This window comes from Arvicanthis niloticus, chromosome 14 (genome assembly GCF_011762505.2).
Source record: "Arvicanthis niloticus isolate mArvNil1 chromosome 14, mArvNil1.pat.X, whole genome shotgun sequence".
NCBI lineage: Eukaryota > Metazoa > Chordata > Mammalia > Rodentia > Muridae > Arvicanthis > Arvicanthis niloticus.
The window spans coordinates 41,337,717-41,358,795 of record NC_047671.1 but is presented as its reverse complement, the minus strand read 5'-3'; the positions used below and the strand labels follow the sequence as shown (position 1 = coordinate 41,358,795).

General features: G+C 42.4%; 1 protein-coding gene across 4 annotated transcripts; it reads right to left on the bottom strand.

Annotated features, from left to right (window-relative positions):
* Positions 1-1,624: 1,624 nt before the first annotated feature.
* Ticam2 (TIR domain containing adaptor molecule 2) lies at positions 1,625-20,794 on the bottom strand. Of its 4 annotated transcripts, XR_013103728.1 has the most exons (4): positions 20,408-20,794; positions 9,063-9,886; positions 3,714-4,733; positions 1,625-2,922 (listed from the first exon to the last, which is right to left on the bottom strand). XR_013103728.1 is itself a non-coding variant. In XM_076912668.1 (3 exons), exon 3 carries the CDS (start codon positions 4,673-4,675, stop codon positions 3,977-3,979), a length of 699 nt encoding a protein of 232 aa, XP_076768783.1. In that variant the 5' UTR covers positions 4,676-4,733; positions 9,063-9,886; positions 20,408-20,794; the 3' UTR covers positions 2,942-3,976. The 4 variants fall into 4 exon arrangements, 3 of the variants coding, with proteins under 3 accessions (XP_076768783.1, XP_076768785.1, XP_076768784.1); XM_076912668.1 differs by lacking the exon at positions 1,625-2,922 and having other exon boundaries at positions 2,942-4,733; XM_076912670.1 differs by lacking the exons at positions 1,625-2,922; positions 20,408-20,794 and adding an exon at positions 13,175-13,422 and having other exon boundaries at positions 2,942-4,733.
* Positions 20,795-21,079: the final 285 nt, after the last annotated feature.

The following is a 21,079-nucleotide window of genomic DNA, read 5'->3' as shown; positions in this document are numbered from 1 at the left end:
TATCCTGTGAGGATGCAGCAAGAAAGTGCCATTTTCTGGCCAACTGGTCCTCTCCACGCAGATCTGTTAGTGCCTTGACCTTGGACTTCTCAGGCTTCAGAACTGTTAGCACTCACTTCTGCACAGACTGTCCAGTCTGAGGAGTTCTGCTGCAGTGGCCGAAGGACACAGCTCTGCTTCTCTGCGGCTTTCTTGGCCCTAACTCTTGTTTTAATATTAGTTTTAGCAAAGCTCTGCTAATCACAGCATTTTAATGATGATTGAGCTGACACTTAAAACAGTTAGCCTTCTGACCCAAATCTTGTTTATTAAAAAAAGCAAAAGATTTGGGGGAGGGGTTGTTTTAAAATAAACCTATTTCTGAGGAAAAAAAATAACAAAGGACCAAGCTGGGATTCAAATCTGGGTAGTTTTTGACGTTGTGGCAGTGTTCCAGGGTGTCATGGGGTTGATCCATGGCAGGAAAAGTTTATCCAATGACGAGTTGAAAGAATTTAAAAGTACCAATAAAATCAACCAGAAGGGATAGAGAGAGAGTTCAGAGGTTAAGAACATTGTCTATTTCAGAGTTCAACTTCCAGCCACCACATGGTGGCTCACAACCATCTATAATGAGCTCTAGTGCCCTCTTCTGGCCTAGGCCTGTATGGCAGGCATACATGCAGGCAAAATGCTATATACATAATAAATAAATCTTAAAAAAAATCAGCCAGAAGTCAGAATAGATCTTCAATATCACTGCATATATCAGTTTTTAATTACACAGTAATAAAACACTTTTCCTCTTTGGGTGGACCACTCCCATGGACGTAATAGTCTAGATGCTGTCATGTCTATTTGTGTGTCCAACCTGGAGCAGCCCCGGCAGCACTCTCAGAGGGAGGCATAATTGGAAAACTGAGAACAGCTAAGTGAAAAGTTAGGAAGCCTTGGGCTTATGGTTTGTTTGTTTGTTTGTTTGTGGGAGCATGTTGTCAATTTCTTGTTTTCTTTTTTCTTTTCTTTTTTTTTTTTTTTTTTTTTACTTTTTAAAGTGATTGGGGCAGAATGCACATAAGGAAATCTACTGTTAAAACATCAAAATCATTTTTTAAGTGCACGTTTTCACAGCACTGGGTACATGCACAATGTATACACCCAGGGCTTTCCCAGAACTTCCTCATTACTCTAAAGCATAGTCTTTAGCTATTAAAAAATTATCCTCTTATTTCTCCCTCTACAGCCCCTGGTAACCTATATTACTCTGTCTCTGTGAATGTGCCTCATCTATGTGGAATCATCCAATATTTGTCCTTTTAAATATAATGTTCATTCATGTTTTAGCATGTGTCAGAATTTTATTATTTTTAATGTCTGTATAAAATTCCACCGTGTGAAAGAAGCTGGGTCTTGTGTGACCTCTGACCTTTCTTCAGCAGCTCCATGTGGGTGGCGCAGAGTACCCAGGACATTTCACTGGCACCTGGCAGAACTTCTCAGAACGATCGGTGTGCATATTCAAAGAAAGCTACATACGTGCACATAAATACAGATCTGAGATGAGGCCCACACCTCGTCATATTTTTATCGTCAGTTATTTTGGTAAAGATTTCTTGCTAATTTCGTTGTTGTTGTTGTTTTTTTGAGACAGGGTTTCTCTGTGTAGCCCTGGCTGTCCTGGAACTCACTCTGTAGACCAGGCTGGCCTCGAACTCAGAAATTCACCTGCCTCTGCCTCCCAAGTGCTGGGATTAAAGGCATGCGCCACCACCGCCCGGCTTCTTGCTAATTTCAATACTTACAATTACTCAGCACCTAACATTTATTTCTTCGTCATTTAAAAAAAAAAAAAAAAAAAGTGCTGGACTCCCGGTTGCCTGGGACATCATCCCATGTGGTCTGACAAGCACAGGTTGATATTTCTCAGAATACTTTTTCACAGTCTTCACTGGAGATGAGAACGATAGTCAGCCATAAAGAAGAAAAACATTTATCAAAGAAGTGCCATCGAGCATGAACTCCAGTTTGGCAGGCATGCGAAGAAGGGTGGGTGGTTAATGTTTTATCATTACCTGATACTTGAGACGAGCATTATGGTAGTGATAATAATTAATAATAATGACATTAAACTCAAAGCTAAGTAGTAAGTTACCATGACAAAGAAGGTTGAGAAAATGCTATGGAAGCAGTCACCTTTCTGAGAACCAAACATGAGGTCTGACTGTGGGGAACAGTAGATTGCGACTAGAAAGAAGCGAACCCCACAGGTGGGGATTCAGACAAGTGAGGATTAGGAGACACACAAACTAGGAAGAAGGTATTTGTTCATGAGTTCCTATTAAAAATATGTATCTTTTAAAAACCTGAGTAGCAGGGTGTGGTGGTGCACATCTTTAGTCTCAGTACTGTCGGGGTCAGAGGCAGGTGGATCTCCATGAGTTTGATGCCAACCTGGTGTACATAGCATGTTTCAGGTCAGCCAGGGCTATATATAGTGAGACCCTGTACAAAGCCAAACCCAAAGACCTGAGGAGGCATAGATAGTAATTCTTCCCTGTGACTGCAGTAAATATCGTTGATGATGCAAATACACACAAATGCCTTTCTGTTCATTGTACACATGCATTATGCCTTCTGCAGTGATTACACTACGTTTCACCACGTAAAAGTTTAAGGCTCTGCTTATGGCTTTCTGGCTTCGGATTTTCCCATCCTGAGAGAGAACAAAAGCCTTCAGAGACCCATCAGTCCAACCCTTTTATTTCACAGACAAAGGAGAATAGCTGCCCACTGGCACAGTCATCCTCAAGGGCAGAAATTAGACTGCAAGTAGGTCTTCTGGTCCCCAGCAGGCACTTTCTCATTATTTGACATGACTCACTCCTAGGCACATGCCCAGTCTGTACTTGTTGGAACTGCTTCAGTCTCAAATGGGTTGAAGTTCTATGAGGGAAAGGTACAGGTCTGTGTGAGCCTCCCTGATGCTCTCTCTCTCTCTCTCTCTCTCTCTCTCTCTCTCTCTCTCTCTCTCTCTCTCACACACACACACACACACACACACAGCCCTAGATAAGAAATATTCCTTGAGTTAAACACTGTGGGCAAGGGACATTTCTTATAGCTAACATGAGAGGTTATTGATTTTAAAGACAAACAGCTGATGAGTTACAAATTTTTCACAAGCTCTGTGGATTAAAGCTCTGGTCACAGAAGACACCTAACAAGATCAGGGCCTTCCACAGAGTTCCATGCTATCACACTCTCAAAAGGATTGCTAATTTGTGGTAGGAACTAGTTCCAAATTCCAGCAGAAATAAAACTGCACATGGCTGGATTATTTCCAAAAGCCTGAGTGTTCAGACTTGCCTCTCCCTCCCCTCCCCCGCCACAGTGTTTTTCTGTGTAGCCCTGGATATCCTGGAACTCGTTCTGTAGACCAGGCTGGCCTATGAACTCAAAGAGACCGTCCTGCCCCTGCCCCTGCCTCCCAAGTGCTGGGCAAGTACCACCACCACCACCACCCAGCCCTGATGGCCACTTCTGATCTCCTACTTATTACTACATCAATACTGCACATGTCCCATTCTGGCCACCCATGTTTCTGTGTGACAGTGCCAGGATGCTTTCTTTCATGACTTTCATGAAGCAGGAAGGAAGGCAGTCTGACCTGTCCTGGTCAGCCATTTTCCTCAAGTCTCTTGAGAATTTTCAATATCGTATTTTGCCACACATACCTGTTTATGGTTCAACACAAGAAATGAGTTAAGAATATTCATGACCTATGAAAATTTTAGGACAGTGCCAGAAACTCTGACAATTTTGAGTTTATCATTTGAAAGTAGCAAAAATCCCAGGGCTGCAGAAATGCACCTTTCTTGTACGACGCAGATTTCTTGGAAGCAGACCCACATCTGAGCAGTTCTTAGAAACTACTCTCTTAAGTGAAGATGAATCATTTTGTTTACCAAACAGGAGCCAAATGGGCGTGTGCTCCATTTTAGGCAATGAACTGTCTCTGCGTCATACTTCGTGTCTCTTTCCATATACTTTGTTGCCTCTCATATACAGAGTCCCGGAAAATTCTCTCCACTTGTGTGGAAAAGCCTTGGCTTTCTTCCTCCAAGGCATTGATGGTTTGCAGCGCCAAAGGAGTCCGTTCCCTGGGAAGAGGGCTGTTCAGGGGCCGCATAGGTATGACGGAGTTGTACTTGTGTTGCCTGTTCACAGAATTCATCAGGGAAGTGTAGAACTGGAAGTTGCACCAGGTGTCTCTTAAGAAGTTTTCAGTCAGTAACAAGATCGTCCAGGCCGACCCATTTACCGCATCATCTAGATTCTGCAAATGCAGCCTTCCGCAAGGCATCTCGGCGAAAACTATCCCGGGCCTGATCCCAAAGTCATTCTGCAGTAGATTCTGGACTCTGAGAGCCTCGTTGGTGTCATCTTCTGCATGCAGTATCACAAATTTGAGGAACTCTTCTTCAGCTTGCTCCTCGTGCCCCTCCCCCTTTGCCTCAGGTTTGTCCTGTTCTCCTGTTGGCGGCTCTGCTCCACTGCTCTGCTCCCCAAAAGCTTGTAAGGATGCATCCTCAGAGTTCTTGGAGTCGGACTCATGGCAGTCTTGTTCAGCATCCACACTGTCTCTTTTATGCCAAGAAAGAGGGCACTTATCTAGTTTAGACTTCCCAACACCCATGGCGGACTGGTAGGGCAGACGAGGGAGCTTTATTTGAGTATCAACGGTTCTGTTCGATCTAAAAAGGGAAATTACAAAACAAAATTTTATTTGTTTAATCAAACCATTTAAAAGAAAAAAAAAAAACCTTTTGTTCAAACTGGAAAAAATAAAAAAGACCATAATATAAGGGCCTAAGAAAGAAATGGCAGCCAACCAAGAAACCAAATTATCAGACTTTTTTTGAGCTTCACAAAGTCTGTCAGAGACAAGAGAAACCTTTTGGTAGTGAACACAAATACAATTAGGATGCAAATATCGCAAAGATGACTGACAGCTGCTCTACTGAGTGAAATGTCAGCACGCACTGCATCACTGCTGTGCTGGAAGTGATGGAGAAGAAATTAGGATATGCTCTAAGAGTCTCTTTCTCCAGGCAGTCCTAGGGATGTTAGCATGCATCCACCCAAGGAAAGGTAACATCTCAGTTTGGATCAGAATCTAGAAACTAAGACCTGTAGCTTTCTCCAGGGAAGCCAACCAAGAATGATGCAATTTCCATTCGTTCTTTTGTGATCTGAAATTCTGGAATTAGAATTAGACCAGCTGCAAAAGAAAAGTAATCCATACGAATGGAATTTAAATAACTTCAGATGTTGGCAATGTTAATAAGTTCAAGGGGGATTCTTTTATCAAAAGGCAGGAAACAGGTTAGATAAACAATGCTTTCATATTTTCAGATATGAGCTACAGACTATCATATTTATATTCAAAGATTCAAAATAAACTAGATTCAAAAACTGGATTAAAAAATAAACTAGGCTTTTGAAGCTATGTTTCCACACATCCTTGTGTGGAAGGGCTATCTTTCCTTTTCTTAATTAACTTTCACTGCTTATACTTTCTCTGTTTTCTCTGTTATATGTATATACAGTCACATCCACAATGACCTAAATAATACAGTTACAGATACATTCATAATTCAGATTTAGAAGTGGTGACATTGTTAGGAAGAACATTCTAGTGTATATGCAGGTTAAAAGCCCTTACTACTGTCCCTGGTTAGTGAAGGAATCCATGGCCACTGTTTGTCATTCATGCCTTTGTATACTTTAAGGCTGGGCTTCAAGGTGCTAGTCAGAATACCAACAGGTATTCTGAAGTGCCACTCTAAAATGTAGCCCATAGGTGCCTCTTTAGTGCAGTAGGTAGCACGCCAGTCTCATAAAATATAGCCCACATTCATTGAAAATAATAAAACCAAATGGATCTCCCCATTCTTCACTGTCTAGGGCTCGCTGCTGTCTTTTGTAACTGGCGGAGGTCTCATGAGGTCACTGTTTATCATGTGTGTCTGTATGTGTTTAGTATTGAGAACTGTGGAGAAATGGGGCAGAAAATGTGAGTACGAACTGCTGGTGGCCATTGTTTTTAAGTAAGTCTGCTGAGGAACAAAGGATGGAATGAAGAGAGACTGATGAGGACAGGGGGTATCTGTGCAGATATCTGGAGGGAGAGCATTCTGGGTAGAGAGCCACAAACATACAGGTCCTGAGGCTGTTGGATGGATGCCTGGCATCCGGAGAGCGAAGGGAGCTGGAGTATGGGCGGAGCATGAACTGAACTGAGAGTGGAGCAGGAAGCTATACATAGCAAAGGAAGCCGGATCTGTCCGGTTTCACAGGATCAGTGCTTGCACTAGGATTGAAGAAGAGAGTTAAGCGCAGATTCAAGAACGGCAGTTAGTCTGTCCTAGAAACCCAGCAGAAAATGCTGGTGTCTTGAGAGGGAGCTGCAGCAGAGCAAGTGGCTGGACTTAGGATGTGTTTTGAAAACAGAACCGAAAGAAACGCCTGCTGAGTAGGCTTCAGCAACTCTGTGGTTGGGAAGGAGGTCAACCCCTGACATGCATGTTTTTTCATTTACCTTCATACATACTGTATTTAAAACCTAAAGGCCATGTGAGATCATTAAAGGAAAAAGTATAGACTAGAAAAGGAAGGGCTGAGCCCCTAGGGCACCCGGTCATTATGGAAGTCAGAAACAGAAAGAACCAGCAAAGGAGTTGGCGTGGGAGTAGGAGTGGTGGGGACTAGTGCTGCCCCAGATGCCAAGGCAAGAAATAGTTCAAGAGACTGTTTAACTGTCTTGACTGCTTAGGATTGGCCCTTGGGGACGAGCACTGAGAAATATGGAGAACATAGAGAAGTACCATTGAGACGAGTAGACTTGGCACAGTGGAGGTACACGGAACTCTACCATTTAGTGGAGTTCAAAAATAAGACAGAAAAAGGCAATATAAAAAAAAACCTGTGTGTGTGTGTGTGTGTGTGTGTGTGTGTGTGTGTGTTGGGGGTAGTGGTGGATATCTCAGAAGGTATCTTCTTCACTATTCCCAGTAAGATAGGAATGGAGACCTTTCTGCAAATTGCCTCAGATCTCATTTTAAAATGTAACAGAAGGTGCTGCTGGGGAGAAATACCAAGTCTGCATGTTATTATTCCTCCCCTGCCCCAAACCTGACTAGCCTCAGGCTCACTCTTCTGCCCAGAAGTCTATGTTTGGAAGGAGAGCAGGCCAGAACAGCAGAGCCTCTCTTTCTGCAGAAATTTCCCTGGAGGTCCCTCTGGGATGTTCAAGCTGCAAACCATTGAGTCCCACCCATGACTAAAGATGGAAACATCAATGTGACCATCCCCTTCTTGCTAAGCTTAGTCTCTCCATTCAGCTCTTTGTGAAGGTTAATTTCATGTGTTGCATCCATAGGTCTTTGTAGCCCAGTGTTTGGCTAAATATCAATCCCCAAAGGTGATTAATTCATCAGTAAACTCTGAGTGAATGGAATCAGCCTTCATAACGTAGATGGGCCACATCCCATCGGCTGGGTACCCAGAGGAAGGATTCTGTCAGCAGAAGGCAACACTTTAGACTCAAGAATGTACCAACTCTTTGTTGTTGTTATTACTGCCTATTGTTGTTATTCTGAACTGGAGATTGAACCTAGGACCTAACACTTGCCAGCAGGGCAGTTTCCCACTGAGATATATCCCCAGCCCCAGGAATGCCTTCTGAATTCTCAGCCTGATTTGCCGTTCTTGGGCCTCTCAGTCCTGAAAACCAATTCTTTAAAACGTATCTTCTCCAGAGCCTCCATTTACATCATATTGATCCTGATGTTCTAGAACGCAGTCTCCCATGGAAGGCTAGAGAGGTTGTTCAGCTGACAGAACACTCACTTAAGAGTTTCCCAACAGCCGGGCAGTGGTGGCGCACACCTTTAATCCTAGCACTTGGGAGGCAGAGGCAGGTGGATTTCTGAGTTCGAGGCCAGCCTGGTCTACAGAGTGAGTTCCAGGACAGCCAGGACTACACAGAGAAACCCTGTCTCAAAAAACAAACAAACAAAAAAAAAAAAAAAAAAAAAAGAGTTTCCCAACACTAGGTTAAAAGTTAATGTTTGTCTTTCAAAAACATTTTGACTATCTGGGAAGACATGTCCTCCAATGTTAGGAGTAAAATAATAATCAATAATAATCTGATAAAAGACATAACACACACGAAACGTTCAGTCTGCCTGCATGTTTATCACAGGAAAAGGTTAAATATTTAAATGAGTACTTTTGAAATTTAATACACGTGAAATCCTAGTATGTCTGTGATGAGCCCGAGAACCTTTTTTTTTTTCTTTCACATCTGAACTGCACCATCTTGTGGTAGAAATACATAAAATCCACAGTTTGTGTCCAACTAAGGTTTTGCTATTCATAAACGCTTTGTTGTTATTTACAGGCTTTGCTGGAAAGTTATTCTGCATCTAGACTAGCTGGGTTTGAAGGACATGAAACCAGGATGGGCAGACAGACAATTAGGAAGCACTGCATTCATGCTTTATGCAGAGTGCCAGGTGCTAGGAGCTCAGTCAGGGCAGCTGCCGGCAGCAGGGTGCAGCTCCGGGCTGCAAGCACCCGGAAAGCATAACTCTCAGAAATGCTCAGGAATAAAAGACCCTACTATGTCAAGATCATTCTGCACTAGACATTTATAGGGTACACGTCTGGACATGTGGGGTACGGGTGAACAGTGGTAAGAGAGAAGGGCTGGGGAAATTAAGAACAGAAGAGACTTAAAAGCAATGTTCTCTGAGAGTTTGTAGCGTATATTGATCCCAGCACTCTACAGGAGGTAGAGGCAGGCAAGTCTCTGAGTTTGATGCTAGCCTGGTCTACTGAGTGAGTTCCAGGATAGCCAATGTTACATAAAGAAACCCTACCTTGAGAAACAAACAAAAACAAACAACAACCGACCAACTAACAAAAGAAGAAACAAAAACAACCCTATTATGTTCAGAGCCCTGGAGAGATGGCTCAATAATTATTCATTCATAATGACAATTATAATTATACTTAACTCATATTGGGCTTGCTGAGGAGTCGGGTTCACTTCCCAGCATCCATGTTGGATGTTCCCAATTGCCTATTAACTTCAGCTCCAAAGGATCCAATGCCTTTTTTGGCTTCTATGGCTCCACTCAAGTGCAAATATCCACACACAAAAACTGCAGTCCAAGATGGACAGGCTACATCTCAAAGTGTCAACAGAACATCCCTATGGTATTATTTTTGGAGACATGAAAGGTGCAAAATTGAGGGGTCATGGATTCTTGTTCCATGATTTCAGAGAGCAACTGAGGATAGACAATATGGGGCAGGAATAGAGTCCCCACAAGGGAGCCTTGAGAGACCATTGTGTAAAACTGTGAAGACAAAAGCTAAGTTTCAGTGGAGACTCCGGGATATTGGTGATGACAGAACTGTGGGCCACCTGCCATGGAAATCTGTGGACATGGAGTGGAGAGGGCCCAAAAGCAAGGCTGTGCTGCCAGTGGCAGGTCTGAAGGAATCGGGCTACCCAAGCCTTTTAGAGCCTGGGCAATTTAATCATGCCAGCAGCAGCACCGCCACCAGACATCAAGTTGCAGGATTTGGTGTTTTTCCTGCTGGATTTTTGTTTGGCTTTCATCTGACTACGTCTTGCTATGCTTAGATTCTTCTCCTTTAAAATAAGAACGCTATACTTTGGGAGTGGGGCTGGAGAGAGAGCGCAGAGTTACCACAGCACATTGTTCTTGCTAGAGGGCTTAGGTTCAGTTCCCAGCACTCAAGATATGTGGTTCACCATTGCCTGTAATTCCAGCTCCAGGGGCTCTGACATGTTTGTCTTCCAAGAACATACCTATAATAAATATAACATACATAATTAAAAATAAATCTTAAAACATGCTTACCTTGTCCTATTGTATGTTAGAAATATATAATTCACTTTTAAAATTTTTATCTGAACTCACAATTAGGAGAATTTTGATTTTTGTTTTTTTTGTTTTGTTTTGGTTTGGTTTTGGTTTTTTGAGACAGGGTTTCTCTGAGTAGCACTGGCTGTCCTGGAAGTCACTCTGTAGACCAGGCTGGCCTCGAACTCAGAAATCTGCCTCTGCCTCCCAAGTGCTGGGATTAAAGGTGTGCGTCACCACTGCCGGGCTGAGAATTTTGATTTTTAAAGTGTAGGAACTGTCGATGACTTTGGGACCTGCTATTGGAGTGAATTAATTTTCTAGTAACAGTTATGAACCTCTGGAGACAAAGAGTGAAAGGTTACAGCTTAAAAATGGTGTGTATGGTGTGAAGTTGACAAGAGGTGAGACTGTGATGGTAAGTGCTAATTGGCAACTTTCCTAGGATGGAGAATCACCTAGGAGCCAAGCATTCCAGCATCTCCATCAGAAATCACCTAGTTTAGTCTCTGGCTATTCCTGTGAGGAATTATTTTGGTTGGTTAATTTCGGTGGGAAGGCCTACCTATAACGGCTCGTACCATTCCCTGAATTGGGATCCTGGACTGTATAAAAAGGAGAAAATGAACTGAGAATTCATCCATGATTGTAATGTAACCACCTAGTTCAACTTCCTACTGCTTTGACTTTCCAGTACTGAGGAAGAAGAGATCCAAGGTCTTCTGGGGACTGCTGACCAGCCAAGCTGACCTGGCTAGTCTCCAGTCCCTGAGAGAGACCCTGCCTCAAAAATCAAGGTGGGTGGCCATCCTAAAGGACAATATCATAGGCTGACTCCTGGCTTTCTTTTTTTTATATTTATTTATTTTATGTATATGAGTACGTTATTGCTCTCTTCAGACACATCAGAAGAGGGCATCGGATCTCAATACAGATGGTTGTGAGCCACCATGTGGTTGCTGGGAATTGGACCTCTGGAAGAGCAATCAGTGCTCTTAACCATTGAGCCATCTCTCCAGCCCCGACTCCTGGCTTTCATGATGCATGTGTATATGTATGCATGTACAACCATACCCATGTATTCCCACATGTACACATACACATATATACCCAGGAACAGTAGCAATGCTTTGATATTAAGAAACACCATAAATATTCCTGCAGCCTGGGAGGATTGAATAGCAGTTATGAGAGTGGAAGAAACATGGCTGAAGTCATACACATCATAGCTCCAGGAGATTACTGGGTCTTGCTATGTGGCCTAGCCTGGTCTCCTAAGTTCTGGAATTATAGGCATCTGCTACTGCTCCTACCTTAGGAGACCTTTTCAAAGGTCAGTGAGCTCATCTCTACCTGAGATGACTGTTAAAAAGTGAACTTAGTGTTCTTATTTCCAAAAGTCACAGGCCTCCTGGCCTGTGACACACACACAGCTCTGAACACTGCTCTGTTTGACTTACAAAGAGGCAAGACCACAAGAACAAACACCAGTGAAAGGAACCATAGATAGCATTTTCCACAACAGCTGACCCCTACTGTTCTACCGGTCAATATCCCTGACCTATAATACACCGTCAGTAAGTGCAAAATAGATGGACAGATTTATTAATGGATACATTTATCAAGTTTTCCTCTCTAATCTGCTCTGCCTCAGATACTCTGCTTCTCTGCGGATGATAGTGATACACTATCAATTTACCAAGATGAAGACCCTGGAAATCGCCCTCACACTCCCTCTGATTCTCCCCATAGCTTCTCCCCATTAACCTTCAATTCTTGCAAATATGTTTCTTAAACTCTTTCAAAATTTTCCTATTCTTTCCATGGTCTTGCCTTGATGTGAGGTAAAGACTAGCATTTCTCCTTAGGTGATTACAAATCCCATGACCCAACTGGTCTCATTGATCCCACATCTCTTCACTTTTAGGTTATTTTAGACCGATTTTTCTACAATGGAAAAACTGATGCTATTTTTCAGTTGCTTAAAGATTCCCAGATAATAACCTGTACCTTACTGGGCGGCGGGTGGCGGGGGGAACCCTCCATTTTATTTGAATAATATACCAGTGCTTCATGACTTCATCTCTTCTTTTTCTCCTTACCATCTCTCCTATTACATTAGCATTCAAAGATACAACATCCAACTATTGTCAGTTTCTCATACCGTCTGTTCTGGTTTCATTTCTGTTGCTGTGATAAAGTATTCTGACAAAAGGTGATTTAAAAGGAAAAGGGGTTACTTGGCTTATAGTTCCAAGTTACAACCTGTCTGTGGTAGTTTGAATGAGAATGGCCTCCAAGAGCTCATATATTTGACTATTGTTGGAACTGTTTGGTAAGGATTAGGAGACATGGCCTTGCTGGAGGAGGCGTGTCCCTAGGGTGGGCTTGGAGGTTTCAAAAGCCCAGACCAGGACCAAACAATCTTACTTTCTTTGCCTGTGGATCAGGCTGTAAGCTCTCCACTACTGGTCAAACACTATGCCTGCCTGCCTGCCTGCCTGCCTGCCTGCCTGCCTGCCTGCCTGCTACTACACTTCCTGCTATGATGGTTGTAGACTAACCTTCTGGACTGTAAGTAAGCCCACAAGTAAATGCTTTCTTTTATAAATTGCCTTGGCCATGGTGTCTCTTCACAGGAATAGAACAGTATTTAAGACATCATCATTAGGAGAAATCAGGCAGGAAACCAAGCAGCTAATCGTATCAGCTCCACAGTCAAGAGCAGAGACAATAATGCATCCTTGCTCGCCTGCTTGCTTGCTTGCTTGCTTGCTTGCTTGCTTGCTTGCTTAGCTCTCAGCTAATACTCTCTATCTTTATAGAACCCAGGGTCAAAAGCCTAGAAATGGTGCCACTCAGGATCTCCCTACATCAATTAACGATCCAGACAATTCCCTGTAAACATGCCGACATGCCAATGGGTCAACCCAATTTACACAATTTCTTAAGGAGGCAGTTAAATCTAACCAATGTGAAAATGTGAGTACATTTCCTTATTATAAGAGATCTTATACATTAATCATCCAATATCCTATTGAAGATTATGATGATTAATCTTCACTGCCAGAACAGATGGTATGAGAGACTGACAATAGTTGGATGTTGTATCTCTGAATGCTACTGCAGTAGGAGACATGGTACGGAGGGGAAAAAAAGATGAAGTCATGAAGGGCTGGTATATTATTCAATTAAAATAAAATAAAATGAAATAAAATAAAATAGTGTCTTACCTCTGTGTTTTGCCTGTTTAGACTATATATTCCCAGTCTCTGCATAGATAGTCTTTTATATTTCAAGTACTGTTTAGCAGTTGTGTTGTCATAAAGTATACCACTTCTGGGTTGAGTTGAGTAATACTCCCTGTGTTCCTGTAGTCTCCTGCTCACATCGCAGCACTCTCGTCATTCTTGCTGACTTGGAGGTGGTTCCTACCCCATTTTCCCAGACTTCTCCATCACTATAAACAACAGCACCATTTAGACTTGAGGTATCCTTGACACCCTCTCTTCTTTTCCTACATGTCACTTCTAAATCATCACTGAGTCCTGTCAGCTCACCCTCAGATTCCTCTCCAGCTATTCCACCTTGTCTCTCTACCACCAAATGCCGACTCTCTAGCCTCCACAATACCTCCCAAAGCATTATGCTTTCTCTACCTTATTTTCATCCTGGAGCAACATCTCTCCCTTAGTAAGTATGTTTCACCCTGTCCTAATATCTAGTCTAGTCTCTAACCAGCAGCCAGATTGAACTAAACACATATACCTGATCAGATTAATCCAATTTGCAACCCTGAAGTGGCCCATTGTACTTAGAATCCAAACTTATTAATATGACAACTAATGTCCTATGTGGCTCCTCCTGCTCCCCCATCCTCTCACATCTCTTTCCTTTGTTCCTTCAGTATGTCAGCCTGTGGGTCTGCATGGGCTCCATTTACTTATATGATTGGCTTAGTTTCCTTCGTAGTTTTAGGACCTATGAGGCCATTTTTATTGGATGTTTGCAGTATGAATAATGTAAGTACATTTCCTTATTATAAGAGATCTTACACGTTAGTCAATATTCTATTGGAGATTATGATGATTAATCTTCACTACCAACAGGGTTTGGATTCACTTAGGAAACACACCTCTGGGTGTATCTAGGGTGTTTCAAGAGAAGTGTAACCGAGGAGGGAAGAACCATCCTGAATGGGTCAGCAGTCCCAGGCTTGGGACTCTGAATGAAAGAAGAAGAAAAAAAAAGAAAGTAAGAAAGAAAAAAAATGAAGAAAGTAAGCCGAGCACAACCTCCATCTCTCCTGGCTTCCTGACTGTAAGCGAAGTGTGCCCAACTACCTCAGGATCTTGACAGTATGCCTTCTCGGTCATGATGGACTGAAGTCCTCCAAACTGTGAACCAAAATAAACACACTTCCCTCAAGTTGCTTTTTGTCAGATATTTGTTAAGTAACTAATATAGGAGCAAACAACTGAAACACCACAGATCGGTCATTAGTGGGCACATCTCTAACCCCAGCTTCTTGGGAGGAAGACCCACAGTTCAAGGCTGCCCGCTCTGCAGAGTAACTTCATGACCATCTTCAGCAAATAATCAAGACCATATCTCAAAAATTAAGAAAGGGCTGGGAAACAATTCAGTGACAGAGTGCTTGTCTAGCACATGCAAAATGTGGGGCCCAGTCCCCAGGACTGAAGAAAGAAAAAGCCCCCAGCTGTGGAAATGGCAATGGAAAATGCTACACATTCCTATGAGAGAATCCTATTAAACCAGTCTCAATGTTTATGGATAAATTTAGTTATAGGACAAAATCCTCTGGTAATAATTAGTTCACATAAAATAGTATATATGATGATGATGATGATGAGTCCAGATTTGTAATACAAAATACAGATAACATAGACAGGAAAGACCTATACCAAAAAGTTAGCATTGATCATTGATTATCTGTGGACTCTATGTATAGAAGGACATGTAACAGGCTGGAGAGATAGCTTAGTGGTTAAGAGCACTGACTCTTCTTCCTGAGGTCCTAAGTTCAATCCCCAGCAACCACATGGTGGTTCACAACCATCTGTAATGGGATCTTCTGGTGTGTCTGAAGACAGTTACAGTGTACTCATATACATAAAATAAATAAAATCTTAAAAAAGACATGTAACTATTCTTTGTTCATATATATGTATACATATACATGATATGTGTATATATATGTATGCGTATATATATGTATACATGAATACACATTAAAAACTCCTCACATACATAAACACATAATTATGTGTATTTTAAGAGGATTTTGCTATATGAAGAAAAGCGGGCTTAATATACGAAAATATTTTCTAGATTTAGTCTTTTAAGATGAAGGTCACATTAATTCAATGCCCAGATAGCCACCTTCAAATTTAACTATATTTTATCTTCCTCTTACATATAAGCAAATTTTTCAGTGCCATGGGTTTCCAAATGGCACAACGAATCCTGCTCCCAGAGCTTCTCCAGACCCCCTACAACTATAAACACTGCTTTGTCACCCAAACATAAGCATTGCCACAGCCTAGAGAAAAGGCCCTAGAGAAAGCAAATGCTCAATGACTTGAAACACTGCCTCTGTCAGAGTTCAAAAGCAGAAATGGAAAGCGGGTTCAAATCTGAGCGTCTACTTTTTTATTTTAGGAATCTCTTAGACTCCCTTCCACTTCCTGCCAAATCATGGCCTAGTCTTCTTGGTAAATATGATGGTACCAAATTCAAAGTTATGGAGTTATGTGGTACCATTTCTGGGTAAAATTGTGATACCTTTAAAACATCTGTTGCTGCTGCTAATGTTAAAATTGTATAGCCATCTTTACCTTGGCTTAAAATTCTATTTTTTAAAATAAAGCATCTTCCTTGTTTGGAGATTAGTTTTGTTTTTTTTTTTAAATACAAGTTCTCATTTTGTCTTCTAAATATAGAAAATGAAAGAAAAGAGTTAGAAATGTGGTAATATATATATATGCCTTTAATCCCAGGACTCAGAAGGCAGAGGCAGGTCAATCTATAAATTGGAGGCCAGACTAGTCTACAAACAGCCAGGGCTATGGAGAGAGACCCCACAGGTCTCAACACCCTTATTCCTGCCCCTACCCCCAACACACAAAGATATTACTGTTTCAGTGGAGAATAGCAGTTCGTGCTGATTCATGGTTGTTTTCTTTCTGTTTCAGTTACATGGGTTAACTACAATTCAAAATTATTAAATGGAAAAATCCAGAAATGTATGATTCTTGTTTTTAGTTGCTTGCTGCTCTGAGCAGTGATCCACCTGGACCCAAGTCATCCTTCCGTCTGAGGTATCCACACGGTATATGCTGCTTGCCTGGCAGTCATTATGTAGCATATCAGATAACCGTCAGAGAAGTACAGTGCCTGCATTTGGGTAGCCCTGATTTTAGCAGTTTTATTATACTATGTTTTATTATACTATGCTGTTACTGTGGTTCTGTTCTATCAGTTACCAATTTCTTCCTATGCTTAATTGATAAATATGAAGAAATCCTTATTTTCCTATGGTTTAAGAGTCCCCACCTTTTCAGGAACCCACTGGAATGATCTAGTACATCAGAGGAGGGCTGCTCTACTTGAGTAGCTTCAGTACCTCACCAGGCAGTGGCAAAAGGGTTCTTGTTATAACAGGACTGTACTCCCTTCAACTGCATATAAGAAGGAAAACTGAGGAGTGGCGTAGTGGAGTCTGCGGGAGTAAACTGTCATTGTAGCAGAGAGAGATGACAAAGAGAGGAGAGGACAGAGACCAGACCCCAGGGTGTTAAAGCCATTGTAAACGATTTTTTATTTTATTTTTATCATTCTAATGAGAAGCTACCAGATAGTTTTGAAGAGAGTAAAAGTTATGACTGGAGAGATGGCTCGGGGGTTAAGACTACTGTCTGCTGCTCTTCCAGAGGTCCTGAGTTCAATTCCCAGCAACCACATGGTGGCTCACAACCATCTGTAATGGGATCCGATGCCCTCTTCTGGTGTATCTGAAGAAAGTGACAGAGTACTCACATTCATAAAATAAATAAGTAAATATTTAAAACAAAACACTGCTCTCTGGAGGATGTCGCTGCTCTCTGGAGGATATCACTGCTCTCTGGAAGAGGGCTCTAGAGAAGCAAGGGTGGAGACAGAGACTAGAGTCTCCCATGGTTTAGCTTGAGAGGAAGAAGGCAATCAAGTAGGCTGGAGAGATGACTCAGCGGTTAAGAGCACTGCCTGCTCTTGCAGAGGTCCTGAGTTCAATTCCCAGAAACCACATGGTGGCTCACAACCATCTGTAATGGGATCAGATGCCCTCTTCTGGTGTGTGTAAAGACAAAAAAAAAAAAAAAGGCAATCAGGTGTTGCTTGTAGTTATAAAAATCAATTACACTAAACCTAGTGGGCATCAGCAGTCCCTGTGTGTTCCTAGGTTCCTAACCTGGTGCAGAGCCGGTTTCTTCCAGCCAACACCTCTCCCAGGAACGCTGGCTCTTGCCAGCACGTGCTCCGCTGAGGTTACCTCTCCCCTCCTTTGCCCAAATTTCCTGGTCCAAAGCCTGGCCAAATTCCGCCTCAGCTATGTTCTTTTCTTCTGGAAAACACCAGACAATCTTAGTTTAAAATTAACAAGTGACATAACCCCTGGGCGCCGAATCTATCATCCTAAACTCATCAACTATTCTATGTTGGAAATCTTCTCTGTAAGGCCCACCTCCTCCTTGGAAGACCCACCTCTTTCTTTTTGCCCAACAATTGGCTTCTTGTTGTCTTTATTATTCAATTAATTAGGAAAAAGATCCTCTACAATAGGTACAGTCCTCAGGTTTTGTTTAAGGCTCAAGTATGGGCACTCAACTTAAAAGAAGTTAAGCCTGGCATGGTGGTGCCTATGTTTAACCCCAACATGCAGGAGACAGAGGAAGATAAATCTCTGTGAGTTTGAGGCCAGACTGGTCTACACAGTGAATTCCAGGACAGTCTCAAGCATAAGCAACAATAACAGCAGCAGCAGCACCACCACTACCACCAACAATAACAACCCAACTGAAAGAATAAAGGCAAGAATGATTCCTAGGGTTGCAAACGCGGCTCAGAGGTGAGTCACATACACAAGACTCTATCCCCAGTGCCAGCAGAAAATAACAGTTACTGGATTATGACTTTACATGAGTGGCAGCAGTTTTTACTGAGATGTGGACGGTTAGTAAAAAAAAAAAAAAAAGCAGAAGAAGAGAGAGGAGGGCTGACTGTGTTGTCTGTAATAACAATAGCTCTGTTTGCACATGGTAAATTAAAACACCCATCAGATTGCTAGTTGGACACATCAAAAGACCTCGATGCATGCTTGCAAATCTAAAAAGAAGTAAAGCTAGAGACTACAGTTCAGAAGCTGTCATCTCAGGGAACAACGGTTCCAGGTAGAAATCCTCTTGGGAGAATGTATCCCTAGGAAACGAAGATGATCAAGACCCTAGCTATGGGCTTACTGTTTTTGTGCACTGGGTAAAGATCATCCTTGGGTTATTCAAATGCTGATTTCTCTGCTCTCATATCTTGTTTCAATCCAGACAAGGCATTGAAAGCTTATGTCTAGAATCTCTTGACTCAAGTTTGTGTAAACAGTTTTTACCATTTATTCTCTGCCTTGTCAATAAATGCTGATCACCCAGTAGCTGGGCAGAAGAGAGAATAGGGTGGAAATTTCCACCAGCCAAAGGAAGGAGAGAGAGAGGACAGAGATTCAGATGGTCCATGAGGAGAGAGTCTGAGAAGTCACCATGAGAAAAACAAATCTGAAGCCCAAAGATCAATAATAATATGCAAGTATCATGGCTGAACCAGACTAGCTTAGGTGGTTAATATAAATCAATACTGCCCAGATATTGGTTGCAGCTTGAAATACATCTTGGTTTCTCTGTGGTTATTGGGACTGGCAAAGTTAAGGAAATACAGCCACCAGATTAATTCACTGATAATGCTTACATTGAAGATAACTCATTTTACACTGGGTTCTGTGGCACCTTACCACTCAATGATTGAGATGCCCAAGTCAGCAGTGGGTGGGAGCACAGGAGAATTCAGTCAGCTGCAAGTCAAATGAAGAAGAAAGAGCACTAAGCAGGAGCACATCTAAGTCGAGAGCTACTGACTGGTCAGGAAAGATGAGAACTGAAAACTGTGGACAGACACCAGATTTCATAAGAATGCCCCGACGACACCCAAGGCAAGCAAGGGGAAAGGGAGGGGGAGAGAAAAAATAAGAGAAGTAGGAACGGAGGCCCAGAGGCAAGTCTTTCAGAGAGGTCGTTTAATACAAAGGAGCCAAGAAATGGGGACGTTTGTCCTGTGGGTATCGCTTAAAGATGGCGTTTAATGTTATGAAGTTGTTAAATTAAAAAAAAATCCACCAAATGAGGAGCAAATGAGACATGATTGAACAATATAAATGTGATTTGTACACACAGTCCCCACAGAGTAACACAGACTTTGCCTCAACTACAACTCATTATTCTATTTCTTTACATATTATATATTATATATTATATTATATATTATATACTATACATTATACATTATAATTACACATTCTAATTTATAATTATATAAAAATATAGATATGCATATATATTTGATATATAAATGGCATAAAATGGAGTTAATTTTAGTTATGTCCATCACATTACTTAAGGTGTTAGGTGAGGGTTTTTTTTTGTTGTTGTTGTTTGTTTTCTTTCGAGACAGGGTTTCTCTGTGTAGCCTTGGCTGTCCTGGAACGCTGTAGACTAGGCTTGCCTAGAACTCAAAGATCTACCTGCCTTGACCTCCAGAGTGCTGGGATTAAAGGCGTGCACCACTATTGCCGGACAAAAATTTTAAGTGAGTTAGGATTATATTTTTAAAATACTTTTTAAAAGTTTACTGCTCTAGAAAATTTGAGTGGTCCTAAGTAATGCAATACTGAAACCAGCTCACAGTTACCAGCCCGAATGACTTTCATTCAAATTAGCCCGGGAAAAGCAGGAAGAACAGATAAAATCTACAAAACTTTTTGTACTGGCTCTGTGAGTCTGGCTGAAGCTGGCAGAGAGCACTTAAAAGACCCTGGCTATCTGTTCATGGTTCTGGGTGTCTTTCAAAAATTATGTTCCCAGCACTCTGGAAGCTAAGGGAGGAGAATTGGAGTTTGAGGCCAGACTGAGCTATGTAGAGGTTGAAGCTATCCTCGACATTGCCCCCCTCCCTCTCTCTCTCCCCAACTCTCTCCATATATCAAGTTTGCTAGTCAAAATGAAACACACGGTTGGCAAACAGGTGCGCGGGTTTTTCCCTTCAGAACCAGGCACTGCTCGGATGGAGAGGCACGGGGCGTGCCCGGCAGACACCGTGGACAGACCCGGGCTGCAATGCTACTCCCCATCCCGCCTGCAACTTGCCTGGGAAGCGGTGCTGCACGGCCACGAGGCTCTCCGGTCTTCTTTTCGCATTGAGCTAGCCCTTGTTGACAAGTGGCTTGCCACAGAAGTCCGAAAGTTAGGATGTGACTAGCGTAGATCTTGTCTCAGGGCCCGTGTGGCTCTGCACGCCACGCCCACTGAGCCTGTAGAGTGGAAGTCCAGGACTGGCCATGGAGCGCGCTCAGGGCGGCGGACTTTGCCTTTGGAGGTCGTGCTCTGCGTGCTCTGCGGAGCCCCGGGTCTCCGCAGACTGGGCCACCAACTACAGTGTGGGGGTGCACTGTCCCCAGGAGGAAGCAGATGGCCAAGGGCGGAGGAGGGGAAACGCCGTGGGGAACTGCCACCCAGGCAAATACTGACTGGGCTCCCTGGTTTTTGTTTTCTTCCTTTGAAATTTCTGCTTTTTTTTTTTTTTTCTTTTTTCTTTTAAATACGTCTCGAGTTCCAGACTAGGAGAAACCTGGAAAAGAATTCTGCTTCTGTCTGTTCCTTACAGTCCAAAGACCAACAAAAACCAACTAAACTAACCAACAACAAAAATCAAATAAAAGTACAAACTTTCCTGAGCCCTCAAACTTGATTTTTACCTCAGGCTCCAACGAAAGTCATACCTCAAAAGTCTAGTTGTATCTTCTCTCTTCTCCTTTTTAA

What these genes read in the sequence shown, in the direction of transcription:
- Ticam2 (XM_076912668.1), bottom strand. Translation starts at nt 4,675, where the DNA reads ATGGGTGTTGGGAAGTCTAAACTAGATAAGTGCCCTCTTTCTTGGCAT.